Source organism: Coregonus lavaretus, assembly GCF_964263955.1.
Source record: "Coregonus lavaretus genome assembly, chromosome: 23".
Lineage (NCBI taxonomy): Eukaryota > Metazoa > Chordata > Actinopteri > Salmoniformes > Salmonidae > Coregonus > Coregonus lavaretus.
This window is the reverse complement of record NC_140010.1, coordinates 4,982,928-4,999,885: the sequence shown is the minus strand read 5'-3', so window position 1 is coordinate 4,999,885 and position 16,958 is coordinate 4,982,928. Positions and strand designations below refer to the sequence as shown.

At 44.0% G+C, this 16,958-nt stretch overlaps 1 protein-coding gene across 1 annotated transcript; it reads right to left on the bottom strand.

Annotated features, from left to right (window-relative positions):
* Positions 1 to 696: 696 nt before the first annotated feature.
* LOC311099042 (uncharacterized protein) lies at positions 697 to 13,102 on the bottom strand. Its single transcript, XM_084139643.1, has 5 exons — positions 13,038 to 13,102; positions 11,845 to 12,135; positions 11,403 to 11,684; positions 11,123 to 11,215; positions 697 to 1,748 (listed from the first exon to the last, which is right to left on the bottom strand). The coding sequence occupies exons 1-4, from the start codon at positions 13,090 to 13,092 to the stop codon at positions 11,136 to 11,138; spliced, it is 708 nt and encodes a 235-aa protein (XP_083995769.1). The 5' UTR covers positions 13,093 to 13,102; the 3' UTR covers positions 697 to 1,748; positions 11,123 to 11,135.
* Positions 13,103 to 16,958: the final 3,856 nt, after the last annotated feature.

Below are 16,958 nucleotides of genomic sequence, written 5' to 3'. Positions count from 1 at the left end.
TACTACAGCGACTGAAATGACTGCAACACTTAACAAATAGCTGCAGTTCGTTTCAGAATGAGTGGCAAGGAATACGTTAGTCCTAAATATTTCAAAACTAAAAGCATTGTATTTGGGACAAATCATTCACTAAACCTCAACTAAATCTTGCAATGAATAATGTGGAAATTGAGCAAGTTGAGGAGACTAAACTGCTTGGAGTAACCCTGGATTGTAAACTGTCAAGGTCCAAAGATATTGATACAACAGTAGCTAAGATGGGAAGAATTCTTAACAGCACTATCAACAAGGCAGGTCCTACAGGCCCAAGTTTTGTCGCACCTGGACTACTGTTCAGTCATGTGGTCAGGTGCAACAAAGAGGGACTTAGGAAAATTGCAATTGGCTCAGAACAGGGCAGCATGGCTGGCCCTTGGATGTACACAGAGAGCTAACAATAACAATATGTATGTCAATCTCTCCTGGCTCAAAGTGGAGGAGAGATTGATTTCATCACTACTTGTATTTGTGAGAGGTATTGACATGTTGAATGCACTGAGCTGTCTGTTTGAACTACTGGCACACAGCTCAGACACCCTTGCATACCCCTCAAGACATGCCACCAGAGGTCTCTTCACAGTCCAAGTCCAGAACAGACTATGGGAGGTGCACAGTACTACAGAGCCATTACTACATGGAACTCTATTCCACATCAAGTAACTCATGAAAGCAGTAACATTTAGATTAAGAAAAAAAGAAGAAGAAACTGATAAAAATACACCTTATGGAACAGTGTGAAGCAACACATAGGCACACACGATAACACACACACACTATACACACACACACATGGATTTTGTGTTGTAGATATGGTAACAGAGTAGGGGCCTGAGGGCACACACTTAATGTGTTGTGAAATCTGTTGTTAATGTTTTTAAAATTGTATAACTGCCTTAATTTTGCTGGACCCCAGGAAGAGTAGGGTTCCATAATAAATACAAGTAAGGGCTCATAGCCCAAATGGTTAAAACGCCAAACAGGAAGAAAAATCTATTCAGCATTTGATTCTGTTCTGTTCTACCATTCCTTGCTGGCAAAGTACTAGGATGTTGTCTCTGGTTTTGAATCTGAATTTAGAGAACTGAATTTGAAAAATGAATCTGAATGCATTGAGAAGTTGAATGTGAAACTTTTGTAAACTTGAAATAGTTTATAAATTTTATACACACACACACACACACAATTAATGAATTGTGTACCATATTCAAACTGAATACAATATTAATTAAATTCTGTTTCAAATCATGAAATACAAGTTCAATTTATGAATTCAATTTGTGCATTACAAATTCAAAGTTATTGAATTCAAATTAAATATCTAAATACACATGAAAACATATTGAATTCAAATACAGTTTCTGTTAGCACTGAAATCGCTCCATAAATAAAGCTTGTAATAAGATTGATTCTCACAAAATAGTTTACAAAATTTGAAGTTTGAGTTGTTGTACCAATATTTGAAAACATTTAGGTTTAAATCAAAATACACTTCAGTCATAGGGGTCCAAATGATTTAGCTATCTGAAAACGACATTACGAAAGTAATATGCTGTTAAAAGTACACAATCTACACACAGTACCCCATAATGACAAAGCGAAAACAGGTTTTTAGAAATGTTTGCAAAAAAAATAAAGAACAGAAATACCATTGATATACCACTGTTTCCATTGATCATCCTTGATGTTTCTACAACTTGATTGGAGTCCACCTGTGGTGAATTCAATTGATTGGACATGATTTGGAAACGCACACACACCTGTGTACACTACCAGTCAAAAGTTTGGACACCTACTCATTCAAGGGTTTTTCTTTATTTTTACTATTCTTTACATTGTAGAATAATAGTGAAGACGCCAAAACTATAAAATTACACATATGGAATCATGTAGTAACAAAAAAAATTGTTAAAGTCTAAATAAATGTGAGATTCTTCAAATAGCCACCCTTTGCAGGACCCTACGAGATTTGACGAGATTTGACGTGACTTCCGTCTCGCTTCCGCATTGTCTCCGTACTGCTGTGCTGTTTGTTGCTACTTGGCTACCTGCCAAACTATTCACGTTTTACTTTTAATAAACGTTTAATCAATCTTTGTGTTCAACAAATTTACCAACTTTTTAGTTTTGTCCTCACTCATCTTTTTTCGTTAAACTTTTTCACCCCGGACGTTTATCCCGAGACAGAAGAGTCATTTTCCTGTGCGTTTTAGCTGCCAACTTTACGTTATTTTCCTTTTTTCCATCGCAACTTTTTTCCCTTATTCAACTTTTTCACTCCGGACGCTTTATCTGGACATGGTTCATCAACATCTTCAACAGCCGAAGCTAAGTAGTAACATTAACATGATGTCTTCTAATTGCAGTCGCTGTACTCATAATATACAGGAGAACGATCGCCTTACGGCGAGAATAGCTGTGCTACAAGCCCAGCTTCAGACGCAATCGTTAGGCAAGGGTAATCTCAGTGTAGGAAAGGAAGAAACAGTGTCTGTGCCACCAGTAAGTACAGACAGTAACGTTAGTATAAATCCCCCCGCACAGTCCCCGCAGCCGGACAACTTTCTCATGGCTTTTGGAGGGAAATACTGTCGGAATGCTCAACCGGTGTCGCTCATTCAGCCGACAGAAACCTTCAACCGGTTTTCCCCATTATGTAGCGAGTCGGAGTCTGAGTCTGAGTCTTCTCTAGTCTCTACTCCTCCCGTTACGGGGTCTGAGACGCCGAAGGCTCCCACCATTAGCTCTGACAAATTGAAAACCCTAGTCATTGGCGACTCCATTACCCGCAGTATTAGACTTAAAACGAATCACCCAGCGATCATACACTGTTTACCAGGGGGCAGGGCTACCGACGTTAAGGCTAATCTAAAGATGGTGCTGGCTAAAGCTAAAACTGGCGAGTGTAGAGAGTATAGAGATATTGTTATCCACGTCGGCACCAACGATGTTAGGATGAAACAGTCAGAGGTCACCAAGTGCAACATAGCTTCAGCTTGTAAATCAGCTAGAAAGATGTGTCGGCATCGAGTAATTGTCTCTGGCCCCCTCCCAGTTAGGGGAAGTGACGAGCTCTACAGCAGAGTCTCAGCACTTAATCGCTGGTTGAAAACTGTTTTCTGCCCCTCCCAAAAGATAACATTTGTGGATAATTGGCCCTCTTTCTGGGACTCACCCACAAACAGGACCAAGCCTGACCTGCTGAGGAGTGACGGACTCCATCCTAGCTGGAGGGGTGCTCTCCTCTTATCTACCAACATAGATAGGGCTCTAACTCCTCTAGCCCCACAGTGAAATAGGGTGCAGGCCAGGCAGCAGGCTGTTAGCCAACCTGCCAGCTTAGTGGAGTCTGCCAATAGCACAGTCAGTGTAGTCAGCTCAGCCATACCCATTGAGACTGTGTCTGTGCCTCGACCTAGGTTGGGCAAAACTAAACATGGCGGTGTTCACCCTAGCAATCTTATTAGGATAAAGACCTCCTCCATTCCTGCCATTATTGAAAGAGATCGTGATACCTCACATCTCAAAATAGGGTTACTTAATGTTAGATCCCTCACTTCAAAGGCAGTCATAGTCAATGAACTAATCACTGATCATAATCTCGATGTGATTGGCCTGACTGAAACATGGCTTAAGCCTGATGAATTTGCTGTGTTAAATGAGGCCTCACCTCCTGGTTACACTAGTGACCATATTCCCCGTGCATCCCGCAAAGGCGGAGGTGTTGCTAACATTTACGATAGCAAATTTCAATTTACAAAAAAAAAAATGGCGTTTTCATCTTTTGAGCTTCTAGTCATGAAATCTATGCAGCCTACTCAATCACTTTTTATAGCTACTGTTTACAGGCCTCCTGGGCCATATACAGCGTTCCTCTCTGAGTTTCCTGAATTCCTATCAGACCTTGTAGTCATAGCAGATCATATTCTAATTTTTGGTGATTTTAATATTCACATGGAGAAGTCCACAGACCCACTCCAAAAGTCTTTCGGAGCCATTATCGACTCAGTGGGTTTTGTCCAACATGTCTCTGGACCTACTCACTGCCACAGTCATACTCTGGACCTAGTTTTGTCCCATGGAATAAATGTTGTAGATCTTAATGTTTTTCCACAAAATCCTGGACTATCAGACCACCATTTTATTACATTTGCAATCGCAACAAATAATCTGCTCAGACCCCAACCAAGGAGCATCAAAAGTCGTGCTATAAATTCTCAAACAACACAAAAATTCATTGATGCCCTTCCAGACTCCTTCTGCCTACCCAAGGACGTCAGAGGACAAAAATCAGTTAACCACTTAACTGAGGAACTCAATTTAACCTTGCGCAATACCCTAGATGCAGTTGCACCCCTAAAAACGAAAAACATTTGTCATAAGAAACTAGCTCCCTGGTATACAGAAAATACCCGAGCTTTGAAGCAAGCTTCCAGGAAATTGGAACGGAAATGGCGCCACACCAAACTGGAAGTCTTCCGACTAGCTTGGAAAGACAGTACCGTGCAGTACCGAAGAGCCCTCACTGCTGCTCGATCATCCTACTTTTCCAACTTAATTGAGGAAAATAAGAACAATCCAAAATTTCTTTTTGATACTGTTGCAAAGCTAACTAAAAAGCAGCATTCCCCAAGAGAGGATGGCTTTCACTTCAGCAGTGATAAATTCATGAACTTCTTTGAGGAAAAGATCATGACCATTAGAAAGCAAATTACGGACTCCTATTTGAATCTGCGTATTCCTCCAGGGCTTAGCTGTCCTGGATCTGCACAGCTCTGCGAGGGCCTGGGATCGGGAGAGACACTTAAGTGTTTTAGTACTATATCTCTTGACACAATGATGAAAATAATCATGGCCTCTAAACCTTCAAGCTGCATACTGGATCCTATTCCTACTAAACTGCTGAAGGAGCTGCTTCCTGTGCTTGGCCCTCCTATGTTGAACATAATAAACAGCTCTCTATCCACCGGATGTGTACCAAACTCACTAAAAGTGGCAGTGATAAAGCCTCTCTTGAAAAAGCCAAACCTTGACCCGGAAAATATAAAAAACTATCGGCCTATATCGAATCTTCCATTCCTCTCAAAAATTTTAGAAAAAGCTGTTGCGCAGCAACTCACTGCCTTTCTGAAGACAAACAATGTATACGAAATGCTTCAGTCTGGTTTTAGACCCCATCATAGCACTGAGACTGCACTTGTGAAGGTGGTAAATGACCTTTTAATGGCGTCAGACCGAGGCTCTGCATCTGTCCTCGTGCTACTAGACCTTAGTGCTGCCTTTGACACCATCGATCACCACATTCTTTTGGAGAGACTGGAAACCCAAATTGGTCTACACGGACAAGTTCTGGCCTGGTTTAGATCCTACCTGTCGGAAAGATATCAGTTTGTCTCTGTGAATGGTCTGTCCTCCGACAAATCAACTGTACATTTCGGTGTTCCTCAAGGTTCCGTTTTAGGTCCACTATTGTTTTCACTATATATTTTACCTCTTGGGGATGTTATTCGAAAACATAATGTTAACTTTCACTGCTATGCGGATGACACACAGCTGTACATTTCAATGAAACATGGTGAAGCCCCAAAATTGCCCTCGCTAGAAGCCTGTGTTTCAGACATAAGGAAGTGGATGGCTGAAAACTTTTTACTTTTAAACTCGGACAAAACAGAGATGCTTGTTCTAGGTCCCAAGAAACAAAGAGATCTTCTGTTAAATCTGACAATTCATCTAGATGGTTGTAAAGTCGTCTCAAATAAAACTGTGAAGGACCTCGGTGTTACTCTTGACCCTGATCTCTCTTTTGACGAACATATCAAGACTGTTTCAAGGACAGCTTTTTTCCATCTACGTAACATTGCAAAAATCAGAAATTTTCTGTCCAAAAATGATGCAGAAAAATTAATCCATGCATTTGTTACTTCTAGGTTAGACTACTGCAATGCTCTATTTTCCGGCTACCCGGATAAAGCACTAAATAAACTTCAGTTAGTGCTAAATACGGCTGCTAGAATCCTGACTAGAACCAAGAAATTTGATCATATTACTCCAGTGCTAGCTTCCCTACACTGGCTTCCTGTTAAGGCAAGGGCTGATTTCAAGGTTTTACTGTTAACCTATAAAGCGTTACATGGGCTTGCTCCTACCTATCTTTCCGAGTTGGTCCTGCCGTACATACCAATACGTACGCTACGGTCACAAGACGCAGGCCTCCTAATTGTCCCTAGAATTTCTAAGCAAACAGCGGGAGGCAGGGCTTTCTCCTATAGATCTCCATTTTTATGGAACAGTCTGCCTACCCATGTGAGAGACGCAGACTCGGTCTCAACCTTTAAGTCTTTACTGAAGACTTATCTCTTCAGTAGGTCATATGATTGAGTGTAGTCTGGCCCAGGAGTGTGAAGGTGAACGGAAAGGCTGGAGCAACGAACAGCCCTTGCTGTCTCTGCCGGGCCGGTTCCCCTCTCCACTGGGGTTCTCTGCCTCTAACCCTGTTGCAGGGGCTGAGTCACTGGCTTGCTGGTGCTCTTTCATGCCGTCCCTGGGAGGGGTGCGTCACTTGAGTGGGTTGAGTTACTGACGTGATCTTCCTGTCTGGGTTGGCGCCCCCCCCTTGGTTTGTGCTGTGGTGGAGACCTCTGTGGGCTATACTCGGCCTTGTCTCAGGATTGTAAGTTGGTGGTTGGGGATATCCCTCTAGTGGTGCGGGGGCTGTGCTTTGGCGGAGTGGGTGGGGTTATATCCTTCCTGTTTGGCCCTGTCCGGGGGTTTCTTCGGATGGGGCCACAGTGTCTCCGGACCGCTCCTGTCTCAGCCTCCAGTATTTATGCTGCAGTAGTTTATGTGTCGGGGGGCTGGGGTTAGTTGGTTATACCTGGAGTACTTCTCCTGTCTTATCCAGTGTCCTGTGTGAATTTAAGTATGCTCTCTCTAATTCTCTCGTTCTCTCTTTCTCTCTGAGAACCTGAGCCCTAGGACCATACGTCAGGACTACCGGGCATGATGACACCTTGCTGTCCCCAGTCCGCCTGGCCTTGCTGCTATTCCAGTTTCAACTGTTCTGCCTGCGGCTACGAAACCCCTACCTGTCCCAGACCTGCTGTTTTCAACTCTTTAATGATCGGCTATGAAAAGCCAACTGAGAGACCTGAGCCCTAGGACCATACGTCGGGACTACCGGCCGTGGTGACTCCTTGCTGTCCCCAGTCCGCCTGGCCTTGCTGCTATTCCAGTTTCAACTGTTCTGCCTGCGGTTATGGAACCCCTACCTGTCCCAGACCTGCTGTTTTCAACTCTTAATGATCGGCTATGAAAAGCCAACTGAGATTTATTCCTGATTATTATTTGACCATGCTTGTCACTTATGAACATTTTTGAACATCTTGGCATGGTTCTGTTATAATCTCCACCCGGCACAGCCAGAAGAGGACTGGCCACCCCTCATAGCCTGGTTCCTCTCTAGGTTTCTTCCTAGGCTTTCGCCTTTCTAGGGAGTTTTTCCTAGCCACCGTGCTTCTACACCTGCATTACTAGCTGTTTGGGGTTTTAGGCTGGGTTTCTGTACAGCACTTCGAGATATTAGCTGATGTAAGAAGGGCTATATAAAATAAAATTGATTGATTGATTGATTTGCCTTGATGACAGCTTTGCACACTCTTGGCATTCTCTCAACCAGCTTCACCTGGAATGCTTTTCCAACGCTCTTGAAGGAGTTCCCACATATGCTGAGCACTTGTTGGCTGCTTTTCCTTCACTCTGCGGTCCAACTCATCCCAAACCATGTCAATTGGTTAGAGGTCTGGTGATTGTGGAGGCCAGGTCATCTGATGCAGCACTCCATCACTCTCCTTCTTGGTAAAATAGCCCTTACACAGCCTGGAGGTGTGTTGGGTCATTGTCCTGTTGAAAAACAAATGATAGTCCCATCTAAGCCAAAACCAGATGGGATGGCGTATCGCTGCAGACTGCTGTGTTAGCCATGCTGATTGTGTGCCTTGAATTCTAAATAAATCTATAATTTGGACTCCAGACCAAAGGACAGAATTTAACCGGTCTAGTGTCCATTGCTCGTATTTCTTGGCCCATCTAGTCTCTTCTAATTATTGGTGTCCTTTAGTAGTGGTTTCTTTGCAGCAATTCGGCAATGAATGCCTGATTCACACAGTCTCCTCTGAACTGTTGATGTTGAGATGTGTCTGTTAGTTGAACTCTGTGAAGCATTTATTTGGGCTGCAATTGCTGAGGCTGGTAACTCTAATGAACTTATACTCTGCATTAGAGGTAACTGTGGGTCTTCCTTTCCTGTGCCGGTCCTCATGAGAGCCAGTTTCATCATAGCGCTTGATGGTTTTTGAGACTGCACTTGAAGAAACTTTCTAAGTTCTTGACATTTTCTGGATTGACTGACCTTCATGTCTTAAAGTACTGATGCACTGTCGTTTCTCTTTGATTATTTGAGCTGTTCTTGCCATAATAGCCCTATTTGGTAAAATACCAAGTCCATTTCTGCTGAATATACCCCCCCCCCCCCTCAACGCATGAAGAAGAAAGGAAATTCCACAAATTAACTTTTAACGAGGCACACCTGTTAATTGAAGAATTGAAATGCATTCCAGGTGACTATCTCATGAATCTGGTTGAGAGAATGCCAATAGTGTGCAACGCTGTCATCAAGGCAAAGGGTGGAACTTTGAAGAATCTCAAATATAAGCTATATTTGGATTAATTTAGACTTTAACACATTTTTTGGTTACTACATGATTCCATATGTGTTATTTAATAGTTTTGATGTCTTCACTATTATTCTACAATGTAAAAAATTGTCAAAATAAAGAAAAACCCATGAATGAGTAGGTGTCAACGTTTGACAGGTACTGTATATACATTAAAGATTCACTATGAGTATACAGTATATAAATGTGAAATCATTAAAGCCTGTTATCAACAGTATTCACAGTCATTTAATTAATATCAGTTCCCTTTCAGTCGCTCACGCGGTATAACATACCATAGGGAGTCAACGACCAATCCGATTCACCTGACGCAAATTGAAATCATGTCCAACGGGCCAATGGATGCCGAGCTTGCCCTCGGAAGCCCAGCCTTCCTGGCTATAATACCGGGGATCTCAACTATTTCCTAAAGAGTTTGAACCTCTGACTGTGCCGTAGGGCATGGCGTTTCACAATGAAAATGAAAGATACTCACGAGTGCTGTCCTGTTGCCTGGGGTGGAAACACACTCAGGAGGCTTTAGCTCGGACCAGTTCGCCTGACGATTGTCTCTGGCTGGGTTCAACTTCCATAGAGTCGGGCTGGCTTTTTGGGGAAGATTGGTGGTCTGAGTTGATAGGTGTCATCCCATTCTAGTGAGGCTCATTACGGTTTCTCTGGCAGTGTTCAGAGTCCAGATTCCGGGGATGATATATCCCTGATTGGCTCTGGAGGGTATTCTGAGTGTGAATCGGACAACATCAGTCCGGGGCAGCCTGACACCACGGCTTTGGATTCGGCAGGGGAGAGTGAACCATTGGTTCTGAATAGGCCTTTGATGGCGTTTCCTCCACTGCATCGGAGTTCCTCCAGGTTTGAGGGAAGGTATTTATCTCCTGTCCCTGCAGAGGTGAAGCGTCGCTTACCCCTTTTTTAAAGATTTTGCCGACGAGTGTAGAGTTACTTAGCTCCAGAGGTTAACAAGGGTGCTAATCCTAGCACGGTGCTTCTGAATAAACAACGCCGGTTCTCGGGATTCCTGAGAGGGACAAGCGGATACATTTGGATGAGCCAGTTGATCCAAGGTTGTTTGGCTCGGGACCCTCCTTCTAAAGCATTTACAGTGCTTCCAAGTGGCTCGGTCAATGGGGGCAAGTTACTGGTTGCCGACGTCCTTGAACTCTGTTTGGGCCAGGTATCAGAACACACAGTTCTGATAAATCCCAGTCCTCAGGGTGGTGCTCTGCCCCTTCAGGAGATAATGTATGGGTGACCGGTAGCGCGCTCCGGCCAGTGGCGGGCATGCGCAGTTTCTCCATGAATGGTGACAAGGATGTATGGTCTGCAGTTTGTTGTTGGTAATCAGGCCTACCACTGTTGTATCAGCAAACTTAATGATTGAGCTGGAGACGTGCATGGCCACGCAGTCATGGGTGAACAGGGAGTACAGGAGGGGGCTGAGAACGCACCCGTGTGGCCACCGCGTTGAGGATCAGCGTGGTGGAAGTGTTGTTTTTTCGCTTGTGGATGAGACCCCAGGGTGATATCTGTGCTGCAGCGAATTTGGGTTCCCCTGCACCGTTGTGAGGTTTTATAGCTTGGATGTAACTGCTCCCAGTGTGGCTTATAGTGTTCTTATGGCTGGGTCCAGGAATGGGTGTTAGGCAGCGCGTAGGTTGCACATGTATCCAGGTTACCACAGGTCCCATGTGGGATTGAGCCTTGGTCTGCCGTGGCAGTGCGCAAGTACACAGTTTGAAGGTTGCTGCAGGTTTCTTGTGGGTTTCATTGACACTGGTTGATGCTATGCTGCGCATGTGCACTTTACCAAGTCATAACAGATATTCTGTTGTTTTGGACTTGGGTTCCTTTGTACGAGTTCTGACATTTCAGGCTCGCAAAGTAAGTATTGTTCTTGGAACTGTGGGGTCTAGGGACTTGGACTGCAGTGGCAGCGTGTCAGTATACACAGCCAAGTTGCAGCAGGTTCTGGTTCCATATATGGGGCTCTGATTGATTGTATGTCCGCATATTTTATACAGAGTGACGGACTGAAAGGGAATGTACAGTCATGAAAATAACTACTGTTCCCTGAAGGAGAGAATGAGGTATAACATATTTTGGCCCTGTGCAGTCAGGCGGTTTGGGTACTGAATTTAGGAAATGGATGCAAGCCCCGGTATTATAGCCAGGAAGGCGGGGCTTCCGAGGAAGGGCTCGGCATCCATTGGCCCGTTGGGGCGTGATTTCAGTTTGGTTGTTGCCTCCCCGTAGTATGCTATACCTCGTTACCTCCTTCAAGGAACAGTAGTTATATTCATAACTGTACGGTTTCTGTAATAAGAGCGATCCTGCAACAAGAACAGTGAGCTTACCGTTATTTAGCTTTCACCAACCAATCAGGGCACATGCAACAAAGATGATGATGACGTGGATGACAGCGTAGTTGTGGTCCGCTCTGTCCCGCTCTGGTTTTGGAAATACAGTGACATCAAAATCTCAACGTCAACATACTGTATCATATAATATCTAGTCTAGTGTGTGTGTCTGTGTGTGTCTGTGTGTGTGTGTGTGTGTGTGTGTGTGTGTGTGTGTGTGTGTGTGTGTGTGTGTGTGTGTATGTGTGCGGGTACGGTGTGCGTGCATCTCTTTTACCAAATTTAGGTACACAAAACGTTTTGATCTCCTTGGTGTCGTTGGCCCAGCTGACTTGGTTGCTGTGGTTACAGATGATGGAACCCCCTGCCACATAGACAGAGAGCAGGGGGACAGTGGAGGTCTCAGCCCCTCTACTCTCTCCTCCCACCTGAGAGCAGGTGCTGTTGTTACAGCTGGAGGTGACAGAGGTGTTCTGGCCTCTGCAGGTTACATTCGCATTACAGGGGTCACTCTTGGTGGAGACAGGGTCCACTGTCAGTACTGGAGGCTCAACTCTCTCTGAAAACACATAGAAACCCATTATTGTTCGTATATTAACCTGAGTACATGAGCTAGAGTACCAATGCGTCTAAAGAATTAGCCTTTAACCTAAAAACACCATGTTTAGCTCTATTGATTGATACTGTAACTGTGTCACTATAATAAAATAGAACCATACCTTGGACTTCTATCAAGTATGTAGCAACGTTGGTGTTTTTGTTACCAGACACTATTGCTTCATACGGTCCACTGTCTCCTTCCTGAAGGTTCTTCAATAGCAGAGAGAAGTTTCCCTCACTAAATTCAACCCTACCTTTGAACCTTTCAAAGGTTACTTTTGGGGGATACTTTACAACATTGACTAATGTGTTAAACTTCCAAAATAGCACATCAATATTTTCCAGTGTAATATTTGTCTGGACATCCAGACGAACATCCTGTCCCTTCAGCACAAACACAGAGCTGGACTCTGTGAAATAAACACACAGAATACTTCATGTAAAAAAAGATGAAATAGTCCATCAAACAATGTGACAAATAGAGCAGTAGGATATATGAATTTAGCAACGCAACCTCCTAAAGGAATGTGTGCAAATTGATTGTTTTTGCAAATAGCCAAACTGGCTGACACATCGTAATGACCCGATTTGCCTAAATAAACTGTTTGCATGCTTTGTAGTTTGGGCTGGAATTTCTCTATACACCCTATTTGTTAAATGGTTTCAAGATGAACCCATCAAAAGGTCAGCAGCTTTTAGATCATCATACTTTGACAATAAATAACTAGGATATGATACACACTTCAGTTTCAGAAACCATTCAGTAAAAGCAACTTGATGAAGGATAACTACAGGAAGTATAACCTAATCTGCCTAAAAGCATAGATAACTTGGGTGCTCAGAGAGTGGGCATTTTTCAGCCCACATACAGTATTTGTGGTCGACTGACAGACATGTCTAAAAACGAGTTGAGCTATGCATTTCCGGGTGTGAGAAGTTGTTCCATGCTTCAAAAGGCGTTGTGGGGTAGTTTCCTGTCACTGACTTTCATGTGACACTGAACTTTGTCTTACAATAGTACATTATACTATCACAACCCAAAATGTTTGTATTACTCATTAATTGTTGTTACAAAACATATTTTTAAAACTAAAGTATTGTTTAAAAAATGATACCTACAGTTAATTACATACTATGTCACCCACTGTGACTTCATCTGAGTTCCAGGGTCACCCACTGGTTGGACTGGTTATAAGCAGAGTAATCAGTACAAATGATACTGCCTGTTACTTACTGTGCCTACTGATCAGATTATAGACACATACTGTATGTCTAATCAATATTACTATAAAAATGTCTTAAATGCTCTTACCTGTTTGATGGACGAGAGTTAGTAGAATAGCGATGGTGAAACGCATGGTCCCCATACTTCGATAAATGACTAAACCTAAATGAGGAAGTATTGTCACATAAGCCTGTACTTCCGCGTCCTCTAGTAGCATTTTACACCCATAGCCACAAATTTCACACAAGATTAACCTATTCTGTTTGCAATTCTAACATGTTTCATGGCATGTGAAATGACTTCATAACCGGTTTCCAGTACATTTGAAATGTATTTAGGAACTGAAAATGCCCTACAAAACACTCCTTTGTTTGAGAGCAAAGACGGGGGCAGAATACATTTTTATCATGTTACAAATCAATTTGTGTTACTATAAGATTTGTTATTGCGTAATCAAAGTATTTCCAAAAGTTTTTAACATGTACATCTCTGGTAGGGCAGCCCTTACCAACTTAATGACACCCATATAGGGGAGCCATGCCTTTCATTAAATAGCAGAAAACTAATAAATCAGTTGACATTCATACTGATTATTTAGACTATGGTCATATTGTCTATATGAATGCAGCTGCCACTGAATTGAAGTCATTGGACAGAGTTTATCATAGAGCACTACGCTTTATTACGGGTGAAAGGTTCGGTACACATCACTGCATTCTGTATCAGAAATGAGGTTGGCCCTTTCTGAGGTCTGGTAGATCAATGCATTACACTCTTTTAGTTTATAAAACCCTCCAGCAGAAACCTCCACCGGACCTTACTTCATTGTTAACTTACAGACGTACGTGTCACCAGACCCGGTCTCAGAGATGGATAACTCTGGAGATCCCTTCGCTCTCCACTGAAGTAGGTACATCTGCTTTTAGTTTTTTTGCACCTTACTTATGGAATAATCTCTGTATATTAATGTGTATATTGATGTGTACAATGATGTGTATAATGATGTGTAGTGTATTATTAATGTGTATAATGATGTGCATATCGATGTGTAATTTGATGTGTATAATGATGTATATAATGATGTGTAGTGTATTATTAATGTGTATAATGACGTGTATTCATCTGCGAAAGAGACATTGGTCTCAGCATGACTCCCTGTCGATTTTTAAAAGGTTAAATAAAAATATATAACTTTCAAAATACGGTATGATGGATTTTGCATCATATGATGCAAAATGCTGTATTTTGAAAGTGATATATTTTTATGCAAAACATTGTGGGATTATATCAACAATGGACTAATGAAACAAATACCAAAATATAGTTATCCTTTAACAGTTCATAGCAACAAAACAGTCAGTCTTCAAGGCCTCAGAGAGATCACATTGTTCAGTAGAACACAACAGTAAAAATACAAAAAGCCTTCCAAGTCTGATCGATCATCACAATCCATCTTCATCAACTTTACATCATTACCAACATCATGGAAACACTGGTCATGTTCCCCTGCTCAGACGTTGCATGAATCAACCAAAGATTGCTATAACATGTGGTTAGCTGAACGTGAAATACCTATCTAGGCGTTGTAAGATCTGGAATGCATCAGCAACACCTGCTACGTCTGAGCAGAGGAACACGACCAATGTCTCCATAATGACATAATCATGATGAGACCTGGGTTCAAATACTATTTGAAATCGTTCAAATACTTTAAGGACTGGTTTCCCGGACACACATTAAGCCTTGTTGTGGACTAAGAAGCACTTTCAATGGAGAATCTCCACTAAACATAGTTTATAGTTTAAGACTAGGCTTTATCTTTGTCTTATAAACCAGCTCCTTAGCGTTTGCTTCAGTCTGTCTATGTCACAGATTCAATCGAGGCTGCCCAACCTCCTTGCTCGGGCAGGCTTCGGCGTTCGTCGTCACCGGAGTACTAGCTGCTACCGATCCATGTATCTATGTTCGACTTGTTTTGTCTTTATTGGTCACACCTGTTTCCCATTATGTAGTTATGTCTCCCCTATTTAACCCTCTGTCTCACACTGTGTGTTGTGTGTGTTTGTTCATGTTTCGGCTGTCGTTAGTGTGCGGGTTTGTTCCCTCCCTGCGTGGAGGTTGTTGTTGTTCTTTCTTTTACCTTCGAGTAAAGTACGCCTTCTGATTAGCTCTGTGTCCTGCGCCTGACTTCGCCTAACGCATTACACTGACGCCTTGACAGAAACACACACCATCTACATGGAGTCAGCAGGTACAGCGATGCCAGCCGGATCGATGGAGGAACACGTCCAACAACAAGCGGCCATGATCCAGGCTCTCGGCACCGCCATGGAACGAGTTGTGAACACTATGGAGCAATGGGAGAGAGGAGGCATCCCTATACCTCCTCCGATTACACCACCACCTACCCCGATGTCCATCGTTTCACCTTCTGGGTCCAGTGGGATTCGGCTCTCGTTCCCGAGGGCTTATGACGGTACAGCTTCCGGGTGTCAGGGTTTTCTGCTCAAGGTAGAGCTCTACCTGGCAACCATCCACCCGGCTCCCTTGGGATACGAGAGCGAGTCCGCCTTCATCTCCTGTCTGTCCGGTAAAGCGCTGGAGTGGGCCAACGCCGAGTGGGGGGGAATAGACGCCGCAACTGTAAGCTATGCAGAGTTTACCCGCCGCTTTAGGGCGGTATTCGATCATCCACCAGAGGGGAGAGCGGCGGGTGAGCGTCTATTCCACCACAGACAGGGGAAGAGGAGTGTGCAGGAATTTGCACTGGACTTTCGGACACTGGCTGCCAGCGCAGGAGGGCCCTCATCGACCACTACCGTTGCAGCTTGAGGGAGGACGTTCGTCGGGAATTGGCCTGCAGGGACACCAACCTAAACCTGGACCAACTGGTGGATATGTCTATTCGACTGGATAACCTGTTGGCTACCCGCGGATGTCCTGATCAGGGGCCGTCCATTCCATCCCCCAGCACCTCCAACCCTACCCCTATGGAGCTCGGAGGTGATGCTATGAGGGAGACTGGTAGAGGGGCCGTCCCCTGCACCAACTGTGGCCGCAGAGGACACACTGCTGGTCGGTGCTGGGGAGGGCCTTCAAGGAGTCGAGGCAGTAGGTAGCTCACTGATGAACCGTCTCAGGTGAGTAGGCACCCAACTCACCCAGAGCTCCCTGTTGCGCATATGTGTATTAATGTTGTGTTTCCCGAGTTTTCTTCTCATTCCCAGCATAAGGCGCTAGTAGATTCAGCCACAGCTGGGAACTTTATTGATCGTCAGTTTACCCGTACGTTAGGGATTCCTATTGTGCCAGTCGATGTGCCCTTCCCTATCCATGCCCTAGATAGTCGCCCTTTAGGGTCAGGTCTGATTAGGGAGGTCACAGCGCCACTCTGGATGAAGACGCAGGAGGGGCATGAGGAAATAATTAGTCTATATCTGATTGATTCTTCTGCATTTCCCGTGGTGTTGGGGCTTCCCTGGTTAACTTCTCATGACCCCACTATTTCATGGCAACAGAGAGCTCTCAAGGGATGGTCAAGTCAGTGCTTGGGGAGGTGTGTAGGTGTTTCCGTAGGGGCAACTACGGTGGGAAGTCCAAACCAGGTTCCCACCATGCACATTCCGCCTGAATATGCCGATTTGGCTCTCGCCTTCTGTAAAAAGAAGGCGACTCAATTACCACCCCATCGACAGGGGGATTGTGCGATAAACCTCCAGGTAGGCGCTGCGCTTCCCCGGAGTCACGTGTATCCTCTGCCACAGGAGGAGACGGCGGCTATGGATACATATGTCACCGAATCTCAGAGACAGGGATACATACGGCCGTCCACTTCCCCTGTGTCATCAAGTTTCTTTTTTGTGAAGAAGAAGGATGGTGGCTTACGCCCGTGCATTGACTACCGTGGTCTAAATCAGATCACAATAAAATACAGCTATCCATTACCTCTGATTGCGAGTATGACGGAGTCATTGCACGGGGCGCGCTTCTTCAATAAATTGGATCTCA